Consider the following 18,697-nt stretch of genomic DNA (forward strand, 5'->3'; position numbering starts at 1 on the left):
AATGAGCTGGGACATAAAAGGCATGCACTCAGTAAATGTTTGTGGAATGGAACTGAGCAGAATGAACTTGAGCTCTGGCAGGTCCAAACTCTTGAGAGTGGCAATCCTTCAGAAAAGAGTTTTTTAGGATATTTTAGAACTTTTGTTTTTGGAGAGAAGGGGCCTTGCCCAATTCTCCATGGGAACATGGAATTTAAATTTAAATCACTATCCCACAGATGATTCAATATTTATAAAGAATCTGTAATACATTTAATCTCATTTTTCTAAAAAGTGCATTTTCACAATACTTACCATTTTTATTTTCACCAGTTATCCTTCGGTTTATATGTAAAGCTTTTGTGATATTGCTATCTTTATTTTTACTTTTTTGTGTGTGATATTTCTAATAAAAAATGCCAAAATGAAAATAAATCGTATCTTTTCTAAAGGTTATGAATGAAATATTGGTTGGTATTATATGATATAAATAGTTGGTATTATATGATATAAATATTACTGTTTATATAATATTTAAAAACAGCAAAAGATTTGGTATGGAGATTACTGTTTAAACAAACCAGTGATACACAGCAGTCTTCTGAAAAAAATGCTTGTTAAATAAATGAAAACACTGGTAGTAGCTGTTTTCTTGCTTTAAAAATAGTAGTTTCTTGAAATAGCTCAAGGAAGTATAAAGTAATCACTGACCAGGAAGTATCTTCTATGTCAGTTAAATATTATCCTACTGTTAACAATAAACATAAGTTTGAAGAGAACAAAGCATGAAATGTATTCACCGAGTAATAACCTGAGTTTAATCACATAGGCTTTTTTGAGATTTACCAAATGATTCTTATATTAGTGAGCCTTTGCTGTATAGCCAACCAAATCTCAAAGGCATATAACAAAAAGCATTTATTTTTCTCCTGGGCAAGTGTATAGTTCTCCTGAGACAACTCTAATTTAGGCTACTGGTAAATTCAGCTCTGTTCTAGTGTCTTATTCTGGGGTTCAAGATGAAGTTCTAGTGGTTACCTGGGGTATCCTCTCCCTGGGTCAGAGGTCAGAAACGTACTGTGTCTCTTAAAGTCTAAACTCAGAATTGGCACACTGGTGCTTCTGCCCACATTCTACTGGCCAGAGAAGTCAGATGAGCAAACCCAGCAGGTGGGGCAAGATGAATAGTCTTATCATGAATGTATAGGTAATGAAAATTTGCTTAACAATAATCTAATAATTGGGGCGCCTGGGTGGCTCAGTGGGTTAAAGCCTCTGCCTTCCGCTCGGGTCATGATCCCAGGGTCCTGGGATCGCGCCCCACATCGGGCTCTCTGCTCGGCGGGGAGCCTGCTTCCCCCTCTCTCTGCCTGCCTCTCTGCCTACTTGTGATCTCTGTCTGTCAAATAAATAAATAAAATCTTAAAAAAAATAATCTAACAATCTAAATAACTTATTTGGTTTATTAGTTATATTATTGACTAGTTATTCATATTATTAATCATAGTTAATTATAATTATTAACTTATTTATATTATTAACTATTAGTTATAAATGATGTATTAAAAAGGGCTGAAGATTAAGAAAAGGTATGTGGCAGACTTCTGAGATGCTAATGATGTTCTATTTTTTTACCTCAGTGGTGATTGCACATGTGGGTTCCCCTTGGCTATATATGTTTTGAGCTATATATTCATTCACTGTCTGTATAATTCATCATACACTTCAAATGGAAGCTTATATTTTAAAAAATTAAAATTTTTCTTATTTTTTAATTTCTGAATTTTTTACTTTCTCTTAGAAAAATCATGAATGCAATGGTTCTTGAATAGAAAAGTCCTTTTTTAAAAACCAGTGTGAGATGAGACACGTGGGTGGCTCAGTCAGTAAAGGATTTGATTCTTCATCTCGGGATTGTGAGTACAAGCCCCATGTTGGGGGTAAAGCTAACTTTAAAAAATTGCTGTGAGACACTATGCGTCTTTCCAAAGAAATAATATGTATTCCTCAGATTAAGTATTTTATTTGTATATTTATTAATAATGTAAAGTAACCAGGCTAAGTTAATTCAAGAAAATTAATAAAAATATCTAAGGTCATTTTTGGATACAGTCAAAAATTGTAATTTTGCTTTTGGACATTTTAAAACAAATGTGGAGGGAGTGCTTGGATGGCTCAGTCAGTTAAGCGTCTGCCTTTGGCTTGGGATATGATCCCAGGGTCCTGGGATTGAGATACACATGGGGCTCCCTCTCAGCAGGGAATCTGCTTCTCCCTTCCCCTCTGCCTTTCCCCCCTGCTCATGCTCTCTCTCTCTCTCAAATATTTTTTTAAAAATTTTAAAGATAAAATAAATGTAGATAAGTGTATTAGTTATTGCCAATTTGATCATGCCAACAATAATTACAATAAACAGAATTAGAAAACAATCTGCCTCAACATATACCACCCGAAACTTAGTAAGATTTTTAAACCAAAGAATTAGGAATTTAAAAAAGGGGGTTTTTTAAGTTTTTTTTTTTAAGATTATATTTATTTATTTGACAGAGATCACAAGTAGGCAGAGAGGCAGGCAGAAAGAGAGGAGGAAGGAGGCTCCCTCCTGAGCAGAAAGTCCGATGCGGGGCTCGATCCCAGGACCCTGAGATCACGACTTGAGCCGAAGGCAGAGATTTTAACCCACTGAGCCACCCAGGCACCCCAAAAGTTTATTTATGTAAGTAATCTCTAAACTAACATGGGACTTGAACTCACAATCCTGAGATCAAGAGTCCCACACTCTTCACGTTGAGCAAGCCAGGTGCCCCCCAAAAATAGTTTTCATAATTTATAAAGTGTATATAAACATATCCAAATTGTCAGTAGATAAAATTATACTTGTGCATTTAGATCTTTGGAGCATGTAAGAGTAAAACCTTACTGTTATCAAACTGTAGATGATAACATCAACATAGTGGATTTTAGGGAGCATTTTTTTAATTTCTTTTCAGTGTAACAGTATTCATTGTTTTTGCACCACACCAGTGCTCCATGCAATACGTGCCCTCCTTAGTACCCACCACCTAGCTCCCCCAACCTCCCACCCCCCCGCCACTTCAAAACCCTCAGGTTGTTTTTCAGAGTCCATAATCTCTCATGGTTCATCTCCCCTTCCAATTTCCCTCAACTCCCTTCTCTCCATCTCCCCATGTCCTCCATGTTATTTGTTATGCTCCACAAATAAGTGAAACCATATGATAATTGACTCTCTCTGCTTGACTTATTTCACTCAGCATAATATCTTCCAGTCCCCTCCATGTTGATAGAAAAGTTTTATTCATCCTTTCTAATGGAGGCATAATGCTCCATAGTGTATATGGACCACATCTTCCTTATCCAATCGTCCATTGAAGGGCATCTTGGTTCTTTCCACAGTTTGGCGACCGTGGCCATTGCTGCTATAAACATTGGGGTATAGATGGCCCTTCTTTTCACTACATCTGTATCTTTGGGGTAAATACCCAGTAGTGCAATTGCAGGGTCATAGGGAAACTCTATTTTTAATTTCTTGAGGAATCTCCACACTGTTCTCCAAAGTGGCCGCACCAACTTGCATTCCCACCCACAGTATAAGAGGGTTCCCCTTTCTCCACATCCTCTCCAACATACGTTGTTTCCTGTCTTGCTAATTTTGGCCATTCTAACTAGTGTAAGGTGGTATCTCAATGTGGTTTTAATTTGAATCTCCCTAATGGCTAATGATGATGAACATTTTTTCATGTGTCTGATAGCCACTGTATGTCTTCATTGGAGAAGTGTCTGTTCATATCTTCTGCCCATTTTTTGATATGATTATCTGTTTTGTGTGTGTTGAGCTTGAGAAGTTCTTTATAGATCCTGTATAAAGGATCTATAAAGAATGTCTGTACTGTCATTTGCAAATATCTTCTCCCATTCCATGGGTTGCCTCTTTGTTTTGTTGACTGTTTCCTTTGCTGTGCAGAAGCTTTTGATCTTGATGAAGTAGGGAGCATCTTTTAAAAAGGCTAAAACAAATTATCAGAATACTTCTCTTTCAAAAGTATTAGGGTGCACCTGGCTGGTTTAGTAAAGTATGCAACTCTTTACCTTGAGTTTAAGCCTCATGTCAGGTGTAGAGTATAAAAAACAACAACAACAAACACTGTGCCCTGAAACTTTTTAGAGGTGTGTGTTCCCTGGAAGGAGTAAAAGAGGAATGAAGAGAGGGAAAAAGCAGGGAGAGAAGGGTACGTGGGTAGCAGGGAGGGGATAGAGGAGGAACAGAGAGGAAGGGGGCTGTGTAGGAATTAGATTTTATGTAGGGGCAAAATCCAAAATCCAAAATATACATATCAGTGAAGTCACTGTCAAAAAGTCTAACAAAGAAGAAGTCTATCAGCCATTGCCTATCCCAGGAAGGATGGAGTCTCCCATCCCTGAACCTAGTCTGGCTCTGGGTTTTTTGGGTTACTTGACAACTTGAGGAAATCATAGACCAATGTTGTGTCTAGAGAATAATTTCTCCCCAGGAGTCCTGTAGTTATCTTATTTGTAGCCAAGTCTCTAATGATGTAATATGAAAACAACTGAAGGACTGTTGTAATATGCTAATTAGTACTTTAAATACTGTTGATGACAAGCAACAATGTATTCCAAAACCAATAACCTAAATGAACAGCAGGTAGAGATATGGTCACAATGACCATAGGTGAACATTTAGGTTCCTGGCTTACTTGAGGATTTGCTATATTTTTTCACCCTTTTCGTGTTGTTGGTGTCTCTTTTTCATGTGGTCTCTCCTGTCTTGCTCTGCTTCAGTCTGTTTGAACACACCTCATCTTATACTTTTTTCTTCCCCGGATTCCGATTTCTTGACAGTGGCTTTGTCATACATACTGATATTTCTTTTCCTGGCTCTTCTCAGGCATTTTTCCTTTTATATAAGCTTTGAGATTTTACATATAAAATAATAACACTACTGGCATTATATAAAATTGAATTATAGTTATATAAAATTAGAAAGAAATTGATGTTCTTACAGTATAATGTCATTGCACCTAAAAACATGGTTCTTCATTATCCATTCCTGCAGGTCTTATTTATGGCCATCAATGAAATTGTATGATTTTCTCATTCAAGGCATAAGCTTTTTTGTAAAATTTTTTCCTAAGTATTTTAAAGGTCTTGGCCATTACTGTGAATGATTTTTCCCCAGTTTCTTTTCTAGATTCTCATTGTGTATTTCTCAAAGCAATATACCAAATTTTTTTTAAAAGTTTCCGAAGTTTTCTAGTTATCCAGGCACCTACTCAATAAAAAACAGTCATCTCTTATTTTCAAGGTTTTATAGCAGTTATTTCATTTTCTTGTCTCAATACATTTGCTGTAAGTGCAAAAACAAGGTTGAGTAGCATGAGAGCCTGTCCGGTTTTTGGTATTAACTTAATTGGTTGGGTTTCACCATTTAATATATTTTGTTACTAGAATATTATAGTCTATGTTATGACAGATTTCTCTAATCTCAAAGGTTGTGTTATGATTAAATTTGTATATGATCATATAAATTTCCTCCTTTAATCTTTGACATAACAATTGATACATTTTCTGATATTGGACATCCTTAAACTTGGTGATCACTTCTTTCCTCTGTAAACTTTGTTCCTCTGTAAATTGGAAGTAATGACAGTACACACTTCATAGGGTCATTGTGAAGAATGAATTCATACATTTAAAGAAATTTATGTATAAAAACATATATACCTTTTTTTTTTAGGGTAGATCTTTTTTTGTGGTTGTTCTTTTGGTTATTTATTTGACAGAGAGAGAGCACAAGCAGGGGGAGCAGGAGAGGGAGAAGCAGGCTCCCTGGAGCTTGATTCCAGGACCCTGAGATCATGACTTGAGCCGAAGGCACTTAACTGACTGACCTATCCAGGCACCCCTACATGTAACTCTTATTATCTAAAGGAGATAACAAAACCTTATTGTTATTTCTTCTCCATTTTATTTTTCTTATTCTCCTTATTTTATTCATTATATTATATTTCTCACTATATATTCCTTGATCAGGCTATGATAGTATGGAGGAAGTTCTAGTTTCATTAATTTTTATTTTTCTTAATTTCCTATTCTAAATCATTTGGGGAAAAAAGTATTTTACCGTTTTGTTCCTAACTTTTTTAAAATTAATTCCTAACTAATTTTATTTTTAAAGTAATTTCTGTACCCAACATGATGCTCAAATTCACAATCCTGAGGTCAAGAGTTGCATGCTCTTCTGGCTAAGCCAGCCCTTCTGACTCTGGCCCTTTCCCTACTTTTTTTTAAGATTTCATTTATTTATTTGACAGAGAGAGACACAACGAGAGAGGGAACAGAAGCAGAGGGAGTAGGAGAGGGAGAAGCAGGCTTCCCGCTGAGCTGGGTGCCTGATGCAGGACTTGATCCCAAAACCCTGGGATCATGACCTGAGCCAAAGGCAGATGCTTAACAACTGAGCCACCCAGGAGCCCCTATTCCTAATTTTTAAATGTGAGCTTTTATTTCCTTTATTTTTCATTTTTGGATTTAATAATGAAGATGCTTAAGTCTATAAACTTCCTTTAGCTACAGCTTTCACTAAGTATTACAGTTATTAGGTATAATGAAGTAATGAGCGGACCAATTAAAAAAAACAAATTGAAATTTCAGAATAAATATTTAGTAATATTTAACATATGACAATATAGACATTTTTTCTATAAAAAATATTTTTTTAAAGATTTTATTTGTTTATTTAACATAGAGAAAGACCACGAGAGAGGGAACACAAGCAGGGAGAGTGGGAGAGGGAGAAGCAGGCTTCCCACTGAGTAGGGAGCCCAATGTGGGGCTCGATCCCAGTACCCCAGGATCGTGACCTGAGCTGAAGGCAGATACTTAATGACTGAGCCACCCAGACACCCCTCAAAAAGGATTTTTAATAAATGATGCTGGCACAAATGACTATTTTGAGGAAAATAAAATTCTCAGAACACATGTATCTCTTATAAAGAAATAAATTCCAACTTTATTACTTAAATTAAAAAAAAAATCTTGAGGGGCACCTGGGTAGCACAATCGGTTAAGCCTCTGCCTTCGGCTCAGGTCATGATCTCAGGGTCCTGGGATCGAGCCCTGCACTGGGCTCTCTGTTCAGCGGGGAGCCTGCTTCCCACTCTCTCTCTGCCTGCCTCTCTGCCTACTTATGATCTCTCTCTCTGTCAAATAAATAAATAAAATCTCAAAAAAAAAATCTTGAAGAACTTATGACTGTATGTATTGTCATGAATCAAGAAGGAGCCTGTTATCCAAGACTGAAGACTCAGAAAATGCATAAAAATAAAAATTTTTGTATGAAAAATGCACAACCAAGTCTATAGACAAATAATAGATTATGAAAAGATACACATATAACATAGATGACAATGTACTATGTGAAAGGCTTAAGTATTAATAGAGAAAAAGATTACTACAATTCTAATGGAAAAATGGACAAATGATAGGCAAAGCCATTAAAAAAAAGCTCAAATTTAAACTACAGATCAGGGAAATGCAAATCAAAGTAATAATGAAATAGAGCTACCCTGCAACTCAACAATTGCACTACTGGGTATTTACCCCAAAGATACAAATGTAGTGAAATGAAGGGGCATCTGCACCCTAATATTCATAGCAGCAATGTCCACAATAGCCAAACTATGGAAGGAGATGAGATGTCCTTCAAGAGATGAATGGATAAAGATGTGGTTCATATGTACAATGGAATATTACTCAGCCATCAGAAAGGGTACCATCTACATCGATGTGGGTGGAACTGGAGGGGATTATGCTAAGTGAAATAAGTCAGAGAAAGATTATCATATGGTTTCACTCATATGTGGTATATAAGAAATAGTGCAGAGGATCATAAGGGAAAGAAGGGAACACTGAAGGGAAGAAATCAGAGAGGGAGACAAACCATGACTCTTGACTCTGGGAAACAAGCTGAAGGTTGCTGGAGAGACCATAAGTAGGGGGAGGGAGTAACTGGGTGATGGCATTAAGGAGGGCATGTGATGTGGAAAGCACTGGGTGTTATACACAATCGATGAATTATTGAACACTATATCTGAAACTAATGAGGTACTATATGTTTGCTAGTTGAATTCAAATGAAAAAAAAAACAAGGTAATAATGAAAACAGCTTTATATGCACAAGACTTATTAAATTAAAGAGAGCTATGATACCTATTGCTCTTAGGGATGCAGAAAAAATTGTATTTTAATAAATTGCTGGAGGAAATTTAAATTCTTACATCTCTTTGGAATACAGGCTGATAGTATCTATAAAAACTAAAAAAACATATTATCTTTGATCCAGCAATCCATGGGAATATATTCCAAAGAAATAAAACTACCAGTGCATAAAGAAATAAAAACAGGAAAATATATTTTATATTCATAGTTGCAAAAAACTGGAAACAGAAGTGAATACCTGTTAGTAGTGTTGTAGTCACTTAAGTTGCTCAAAGAATAATTGTCTCATTCTGGAAATATGGTAAAAGTGAACTTTTTTGTTCCTTTTGAAATTAGGAGTGGCACACCTAACTGGCTTAGGCCAGTACAGTGTAAGTGAAATGATGCGCCACCTCTGTGTAGAAACTTTAAGTCACTGTGCTGTCACCAGGTTCTTATCCCACTCTGTAGCAGCCATTGAACCCTGTACCCATCTAAAGGTTCATCAGCCTGGCAGCTGTGTAGCTGATGAGCAGAACTCTCCTGACTTCTTCATTTGGATGTGTAGCATGACCAAAGAAAGAAAACTTTTTTGGTGGTGTAAGCTGCTGAGATCTTGGAATTGTTACTATAGCATTAACTAAGCATATCAGAATAAAGGCATAGATCAATAAATAATGGTCCATTATATAATTGACTTTGACTTTGATTATACTAGATAGCTGGGATAGATTTTCGTAAGATATTGCTGACACAAAAATACTGAAAAATATTTGTATTATTATCCCAGTTTTTATAAGTCAACCATACATCTTCACACATGTATTACTATATGTAGAGATTATATGAATATGGGGAATCCTATGAAAGCATACAAAGTTGCTAAAATAGGTCATAAAGGAAAGATAGATCCAGACCATATTAAAGAAGAGCAAAGCTATGTGGTGTGACAATATGCCTCAGTTATTCATGTTTAATTATAAATAAGGTATTATGGAGTAGATATGATCAAGTAATTTCACAAAGTATTTCTTTGATTCCAAGATGTTTTGATGCTGGAGCTTTCTCAGTCTTAACTGCATGAGGAGGTTTTCACACACCGGACTGAAAATGATATCAAGAAGGACTATATCAGGGTGCCTGGGTGGCTCAGTGGGTTAAGCCGCTGCCTTTGGCTCAGGTCATGATCTCAGGGCCATGGGATCAAGTCCCTAATCGGATCAGGGCCATGGGATCAAGTCCCGAATCGGGCTCTCTGCTCGGCAGGGAGCCTGCTTCCTCCTCTCTCTCTCTGCCTGCCTCTCTACCTACTTGTGATCTCTCTCTGTCAAGTAAATAAATAAAATCTTTACAGAGAAAAAAAAAAAAAGAAGGACTATATCAGTGTTTCTTAAAAGTGTGGTCTTGCCAGGAACTTGGAAATGCAAATTTACAGGTCCCAGTGAAAACAATCCTGAATCAGAAACTGGGATGGGGCTCAGTAAATGTCTTTTATCAAGACCTTCAGGTGATTCTGATACAAACTTGTCCCTTCCTTGATAAAATGTAGCCTTAATTCAGAGGTTAATTTTTAAAAATTCTATCTTAGAAATAAGGTAAATGATCATTTTAACACACTATCCTTTTTGCTAATTCCATTTTGCAAATGCTTTTATTTTGAATATAAATTCCCAATGATTCAATCTGATTGGCTTTGTTTTGTTTTTCATCTGGTAGGTCCTACCACTAACTAACCACTACAAACTAACTTTTCTTGAGATTAGGTGTCCACCTTAAACCCAAAGTAGCTAAGACAGGAGGTGGAATGAAGAGACTGAGTGATATAAAACAGAGTTGTTCAGGTGCTTTGGGCAGTTTCTCTAAGAAATGTGTTTGGAAATGTCAGGCAGCAATTGACCTAGTAAACCCGTTTTAATTCCACTTTGATAAAGTAGTTTTCCTGTTAAGACAATGGAATATTGTCTTATTTATTGTTTATATTTTAAAAATGTAACACTTTGTGGACATCTGGGTGGCTCAGTTGGTTAAGCATCTGCCTTTGACTCAGGTCACGGTCCCAGGGTCCTGGGATCGAATCCAACATTGGGCTCCTTGCTCAATGGGGAGCCTGCTTCTCCCTCCGCCTGCTGCTTCCCCTGCTTGTGCTCTGTCTTTCTGACAGATAAATAAAATATTAAGAAAATACATAACACTTTGGTGTTTAAAAATTTTTAATGTTTTTTTCCTTTGGTAGTTTCACATATTTTATAATTTTTTATTTTTTATTTCTGTAGGTTTTATTTGACAGAGAGCATGATGAGATAGCACAAAGGAGCATAAGCAGGAAAGCAGCAGAGGAAGAGGGAGAAGCAGACTCCCTGTCGAGTGGGGATCCCAGTGTGGGGCTTGATCCCATTACCCTGAGATCATGACCCAAGCCGAAGACAGACACCCAACCAACTAAACTGTTCAGGCACCCCAATAATTTTTTTTAAATCATTTTTCTGGCATTAATATTTTCAGCTAATCATTTTCTGTCAATTTTTCAGTTGTTTATTGCATTGATATTTAAGTATTTTTTCAAATCTGCACTTTAACATTACTAAATTCGGTTCCCTTTTCTTTTTTTTTTTTAATATTTTATTTATTTATTTGACAGAGAGAGATCACAAGTAGGCAGAGAGGCAGGCAGAGAGAGAAAGGAGGAAGCAGGCTCCCTGCTGAGCAGAGAGCCTGATGCGGGACTCGATCCCAGGACCCTGAGATCATGACCTGAGCCGAAGGCAGCGGCTTAACCCACTGAGCCACCCAGGCACCCTCTTTTTTCTTTTCTTTTTTTTTTTTTTTTTCACATAAGCTCTATGCCTGATGTGGTCTTGAACTCCAGACACATTCAACCAACTAAGCCAGTCAGGCATCTCTGTATTTAATTTTTGTTTGTAAAGAAAACTACAAAGTTTTGACTGGAACAAAGGAACATTCTTTTCCATTTTTACTGCATTTTTTTAAAAATAACCTCTACACCCAAAATGGGTCTCAAACTCACAACCCTGAGATCAAGAGTTGCATGCTCCAGTGACTGAGCCAGCCAAGCACCCCTTGTTGCACATTTCTAAAAGGAACTTTTCAAATGAAATATTCAAATTATGTCTTATTGTTTTAGCATTCCTATGATCATAGGCATAATTATATCCTATATCCTAGCTATAGTAATTCATAATCAATTACTATAGTACAGGCTTGTATGTATTCTTGGCCCCCTCTAACACTTCATTCTCATCACTGGGATCCTGTCAACACTTATAGCTGATCATGTTACTCTTTGCTTAAAATGCTTCAGTGACTTTTTAGAATGGTGACCAAAATCTTGGAACATGTCCTCAAGGCACTGCATGATCAGGTCGCAGCCTAACTCCACCTTATTCTTACTCCCAGTTATATAGGCCTTCTTTAATTTTACTTTTAAAAGTTATGAAACTGCTTAAACATACTAAAAAATAACAGTTGTATGATACCCCAGGCAACAACTTCCAAAATAAATATTTAGCTACATTTTCTTTCTTTCTTTCTTTTTTTTTTTTAAGATTTATTTGAAAGAGAGCATGAGAGAGCACAAGCGGAAGAAGGGGAGAAGCAGGCTGTCTGTCAAGCAGGGAGCCTGATGAGGGGCTTTATCCTCTTTACTCTGGAATCATGACCTGATCCAAAGGCAGCCACTTAGCTGACTGAGCCTCCCCGGCATCCCTAATTTCACTCCTAAAAAAGACATTTTATTTTCATCTTCTTTTATTTGGCCAGGCTAAACCTAGCTTCAAGGATAAGATAGGATGTTCAACCCCAGCCTTGCTGGGAAAACTATTTTTTGGACCTCAGTTTGTTTCTCTGTAACCTGGGAATACATACCTCATATGGTCACTGTGAAGAACAAATTCATACATTTAAAGAGCTGAGAACTCTGTCTGGCATATATAGTAGGTGCTTAATAAAGGAGTCCATTATCATTTAGGACAAGTCATACATCTCTCAACCTCAGGGTCTTTCCACAGCCTACAAGTACTAGTCTTCACTTGCTCTGTCAGACTTTGTTCAGTTTGCCTACCAATAATTCAAATGTGACATCTTCAGGGAAAACTTCCCTAACTTCCCCAGATTATGTTATCTCTCTCTCTTTTTTTAAGATTTTATTTATTTACTCAACAGAAAGAGAGAGCTCACAAGTAGGCAGAGAGAGAGGAGGAAGCAGGCTCCCCACTGAGCAGAGAGCTCAATGTGGGGCTCAATCCCAAAACCCCGAGATCATGACCTGAGCCGAAGGCAGAGGCTTATTAACCCACTGAGCCACCCAGGCGCCCCTAGGTTATGTTGTCTTAATATGCTTTTGCTTTTCCTGCACGGCATTTACTTGAAATTAATTTGTGAGGCTGATTAACAATGCCTCCATTACACTGGAAGGCAGCTCCATGAGGGGAGAAGATGGTATCTGTTTGGCTTCCCGTTTTAAATCCCCAACACCTAGTACAAACTAGGTACCCAACACATTTATTTAATATTAAAAGATCAATTTTTTTTCTAATTTGTTTTAGATCAAATCCTTTATTATCAGTATGTTTATAGCTAATTAGGATAAATGTAGTAAGTTTTATAACAGGCTTAAACGACTTGTTTCCAGTTATTTGAGGGATTAATACTACTAAAATGTATTAACAAAGAATACTTTTTTTGCACAGATTTTTTTAAGAAATGAATGCTTTTAAGCTCTCTGCTACAGCTTCTTTTTTTTTTTTTTTAAAGATTTTATTTATTTATTTGACACAGAGAAAGAGAGATCACAAGTAGACAGAGAGGCAGGCGGAGAGAGAGGGGGAAGCAGACTCCCTGCTGAGCAGAGAGCCTGATTCGGGGCTTGATCCCAGGACCCTGAAATCGTGACCTGAGCCGAAGGGAGAGGCTTAACCTACTGGGCTCCCCGCTGAGCAGAGAGCCCAATGCAGGGCTCGATCCCAGCACCCTGAGATCATGACCTGAGCCGAAGGCAAAAGCCTTAACCCATTGAGCCACCCAGGCGTCCCCGCTACAGCTTAATTCATTTACTTAAGTAAATGATAGAGTGGCAGTCAGGGGAGGTGTAAACTAGCAGTTAAATGATTCAGATATAAATAGAAGGAAAAACCTCCAGATAATCTTTCAATTCACTTTCATATTTTTTTAAGTTTATTTACTTAAGTAATCTCTCCACCCAATGTGGGGCTCAAACTCATGACCCTGAAATTAAGAGTCACATGCTGGGACACCTGGGTGGCTCAGTTGGTTAAGCAGCTGCCTTCAGCTCAGGTCATCATCCCAGCGTCATGGGATCGAGTCCCACATCTGGTTCCTTGCTCCGCAGGGAGCCTGCTTCTCCCTCTGACTCTGCCTGCCACTCTGTCTGCCTGTGCTTGCTCTCACTCGCTCTCTCTCTGACAAATAAATATATAAAATTTAAAAAAAAAACAAAAAGAGTCACATGCTCTTCCAACTGCCAGCCAGGCAATGCCTTTCACATTTTTATACAATTTCTTTCTTTCTTTCTTTTTTTTTTTTTTTTAAAGATTTTATTTATTTGTCAGAGAGAGCGAGAGCGAGCAAGACTCATATGGCCTACCAACTGAGACAGTCAGGTGCCCCTCTATTCCAGCAGCATTACTCCACAACCTTTAATCGTATATATTAAAATATATTCTTTATTATTCTTATTCAGTAAATTGTCTGAGACTTTAAGTTCAATTTTTGATTTCTAAGAAACTGAAACTTACTCTTTTTATATATCTTACAGCCTTCAGAGATCATGGTTTTAAGAAAAAAATATTGAATTTATTTTGGAAACTTAAGAAATAGTTCAATTATTTTATCCTTTCAAATAAAACTTCCTACTAACACTTCAATTACAGGTTACTATGATTAACTGACTTAAAGTTTATGTGAACTTGAAATAATACCATTAAGTTTTCAGCTGTCTTGGCATCATCAAAAGGAAAGGACCTGTTAAATGCTACCTTTGCTCCTAAGCTACCAAGAGCTAAGACACATACAAATTTTATGGCAAGTAATCTAAAACCCTTCTAAAAATGATTAGCCGTTATTCTATCCAACAAGAAAACAAATACAACGACCTATCTAATTAGTTAAGACACCAGATACTCATAGTGCAGTTTCAGTGTCTAGCAACAAACCTCTAAACTGTAAAATTTGACAACTTCTAAGTATTAATAACACATTTTTAAAGGTTGATATCCACTTTAAACTATATATAGAAGTACCAAACTATACAATTATGAAGAGAATGTGAATATACACCAAAGATTCTTAATTAAGTCTAGATTTGAAGCGCAACCTGACAGTCTCCAAAGATTCTACATATTCCAAAGTTATTAGCATAACTATTTAAAAATAGATTTTCGCATGAGGTGGGGGAAATACAATTAAATAGCTAGATACTTTACCTGTAGAAAGTTGACAGACATCAGTCTGTATTTTTCATGTCAAAATGTGATTGACTTGAGTTGGCTCAAGAAATGAGTTATCTTTTTATCATATCAAAAATAAGAGTGCGAATCCAACCACTAGAAATTAAAATAAAACAAATACTTTGGAATAGCTTTTTCGGCATCTTTAAATTCTGATAAAATACATTAAAAATTAAATATGCCAATTTTGCTTACTGCTATCAGATTTTAAAAATACTTTTCATTTTTTTGTCTATATATAGTAAGTAATAAAGTTAAACTTTTTTTTTTAAAAGTAGGCTCCATACCCAGTGTGGAGACCAATGCAGGGCTCAAATTCACATTAAGACCTGAGCTGAGATCAAGAATCAGACGTTCAAACAACTGAGCCACCTAAACTCTTTTAGTTTTTCATATCTAAGCTAACAGCTCTAGTGTATTCCTGAAAAAGAAAAAATATAATCTGAAATTTAAAATCTTAAATATTCAAAGTAACAAATCTGTAATTGATACCACTAATGGTGATTTTCTTTGAGCTTATATTTTAATATCTCCTTTAATGAACATGTCTCAATAGATTCCTCTATTTTTTGTTTTTTGGTTATTGTTAACAACACCCTCATATACCCCAAACACACTCATGGACCTTATTAAATCCAAGAAAATAGCCTAAAACATTGCTTACATTGCTAGATTTGGCCAGATTAAAAAAAAAAAAAAAATTGCTGATAAAAATGGCCTTTACTTTATTCTCAACTACTTTTGTTATATGTGCATTTTAAAAATTATTTAACAAAAAAAGGACTTTTAAAATATATATTTCAAGTCTCAAAGTTATTTCAAAAGAAATGTATAATATTTCATTTGAAAATAATAGTTTCAGCAGATATATGTACAATCCCTACATGAGTTGTAAATCCATCATCAAAACCATCACATTTTAGTGTTTTTAAAGGGGAATTCAAGGTAGATTATTTTTTTGCATTATGCAACTGACTTAAAGACAGTACTATTACATGTAAAAATAATTTACACTAAAAAACTCAAGCACAGAAATCTGATACTTTATCAAAATAATGAGAACAAAATGAGCAATGAAAAAAATAGCAAAAGCCATTACAAAAAATAGTAAATTCCTATTTAAATTCCTGTGTTCACACAGCTTAAAAATGTTTATTAATTAACTATATCACACAGATTATAGCATACTTTAAGCTATAATATAGAAAGGTAACATGGGATATTTGAAATTTAAGCTGCACTTACCAAAATAGTTTAACCTGAGTCTTTGATGTCTTCAGAAATGTACTTGACAATAAGGTATGATAAATTATAATTATTATTTAGTAGTATAAGTCAAGATTATTTTTCTTTGAATATTTTTAATACTGCTTCTTAAATATTTGTGTAAAATTATAAATATTACATTTTGGGGGTTCTCTGAACACAAGGGAGTGTATGAATAAAAAACTGTTATTTTTTTCCACTATACAAGCATATGAAGATGATCTTTCTTTTTCAAAATGCTTTATATTTAATCATAGTTTCATGTTTCAAGTTATTTTAGAACAAATGCAGGTCAAGAGATTATCATAGATACTTGAATATTCCCATGAAATATGTCACACCCACTAAAGAATTTAATACAAGTTCACTAAAGAATATCAAATTAATCATTTCCTCCTATAAATATTTTCTTTTTATTTATTTTGTGTTTAGAAGTTGCAGTTTTAAGTACTATTAACAGAAAATACATAACAAAAGCTTCCTAACAAGTGAAAAAAATAATTATAAATGCTGGAAAAATTGGCCTCATTAACATATTTACAAACTTTTACTTAATACATACTCCATTGGAAATTAATTATATGACATTTATACAAGCATTAACATTTCCAGATCACTCTGAGTAGTGAACACTTCAGTTCTTTACTGTGTATCCCCAAAGTTGAAAGTTACTCAGTTTCTGAAGGCAATACTGACAAGCATCAGAAATGGGTCAATCTGAGATGTTATTGACATATTGTTCTGTTCCTTCACCTAAAGATGTTTCTGTTGAGTTAGTGTCCTTTTGCTTCTTTTTTTCTTTGCTCTGATCTTCCTGAAGCTTCAGAATTATGTTTCGGATTTCTTCTCTTTTTGTTCTCATTCTTGGGGGAGGAAACCAGTTTGCCAAATTCATAGGTAGTTCAAAATTGAGAATTGGATTCTGGAAATAAAAATATTAAGTGCACATTAGAAATTTATAATAAATATTTTAGTCTCAATCACAAGAGCATTCAAAAAAATCAGTAACTCATTTAATAAGCATGCACTTATTTATTATCTATCCCATGCCAGATACTGTGCTAGGCACTGGAAATAATGAGACAGTTTTTGCCTAAAGATCTTATAGTATAGACCAAAGGTCAGCAAACTACAGCTAGTGGGCCTCATTCTGCCTACTGTCTATTTTTGTAAATAAAGCCTTATTGGAACATGCCACAATAACTCATTTACATTATCTATGGATGCTCTCATGCCACAACAGCTGAATAGAGAGTAGACACAGAAATTGTATGGTCACAGAGCCTAAAATATTTACTACTTGGCCCTTTTATGAATGGTTTGCTGACCCTAGTCTAGATAGAAAGATAACAATTAAAACAGTGGACATGACAAGTATTGTAAGAGTAAAAGCAGGAAGTCTATAAGAATCCATGCCTAGGGGCTTAACACAATTCCAAGAAGTGACATATATATATATTTATTTATTTAAAAGATTTTATTTACTTGAGAGAGCCAGAGAGAGAGAAAGAGAGAGAGAGAGAGCACAAGCAGGGGGAGCAGCAGAGAGAGAGGGAGAAGCACAGGCTCTCTGAGCAGAAAGCCCGACATGGGGCTTGATCCCAGGACCTTGGGATCAGGACCCAAGCTGAAGGCAGATGCTTTAACCAACTGAGCCACCCAGGTGCTCCAATAAGTGATATTTAAGCTAAGACCTGAAGAATGAGTAGAAGTTCGTCCAATAAGGAATGACAGAAGCAACGGGGAAGAATATCCTGGGTAGGGACAAGAGGCAAGAAAAAACATGATACAGTATAAGAACATGAATGACATTCAGGTGGCTGATATACAGAATGCTAGCATACGAAAGGTAGGAAATGAATGAAGCCAGAAGCTTGGACAGAAGTTGGGTCACACGGGCCATGTGAAGGATTTTCATCTTTAGCCTAAAAGCAACAGGAGTAAAATGATTAGATTTCAGTTTCTGGAAAACTGTGTAAAATAAAAGGCAGCAAGCTTAAAGACTGGTGTAGCAATTCAGAATGGTGATGCCAGTGTATTGGGCTTAGAAAGTGGGAGCAGGAATAAAGAAATGAATATATATAACATTAAGTGATAGAATTCACAGGACTGAGCACTATACTGATGATGGATGAAGAGGAAGAAGTCAAGGTAATTTTTTTAAAGAGACAGCGGAGTTATCTTTTTTATTTAAATATTTTATTATTTGAGAGAGAGAGAGCGAGAGCACGCGCATGAGAGCGTGAGCATGAGCAGCAGGGAGGGGCAGAGGGAGAAGCAAGCTCCCTGTTCAGCCAGGGCTGAATCTCAGGGATTTGATCTCAGGACTCCGGGATCATGTCCTAAGCCAAAAGCAGACGTTTAACTAGCTGAGCCACCCAGGCATCCCAGGAGTCAAGATTATTATTAAAAATATCCAAGAGCGGTATGGCATTATACCCCTAAAGTCAAAGGAAGAAAGCATTATGAAGAATGAATGGTCAATAGTGCCAAATGGTGCTGGGAAATTGGCAACAATTTCAATACAAAGATGAGAGTAAAACCAGATTACAAGGATTTGAGAAACAAATAGGACTTGTGGAAATGAAGACAGTGAATATAAATAAGAAAAGAGGGTAAAAGTCCAAATCATGGGAGACATTTCTTAAGATGGGAAGAGCTAGGAAGAGGGAGAGTTGATCAGAGTGATGAGAATGATGTCAACAAACCCTGGATTTGATAAAGTATAAATAGTC

The 18,697-nt window shown here is 36.1% G+C and overlaps 1 protein-coding gene across 9 annotated transcripts in view; it reads right to left on the reverse strand.

Annotated features, from left to right (window-relative positions):
* Positions 1-16,040: 16,040 nt before the first annotated feature.
* The window catches only part of SENP6 (SUMO specific peptidase 6), a 117,743-nt gene continuing 115,086 nt past the window's right edge, over positions 16,041-18,697 (reverse strand). For all 9 annotated transcript variants that reach the window (XM_082730283.1, XM_082730280.1, XM_082730277.1 and 6 more), the window contains one exon: positions 16,041-16,884. In XM_082730283.1, coding sequence (XP_082586409.1) covers positions 16,675-16,884 — 210 coding nt within the window. In that variant the 3' untranslated portion in view covers positions 16,041-16,674. The remainder of the gene's footprint in view (positions 16,885-18,697) is intronic.

The sequence above is a fragment of the Mustela nivalis genome, assembly GCF_964662115.1.
Source record: "Mustela nivalis genome assembly, chromosome: 5".
NCBI classification, from domain to species: domain Eukaryota; kingdom Metazoa; phylum Chordata; class Mammalia; order Carnivora; family Mustelidae; genus Mustela; species Mustela nivalis.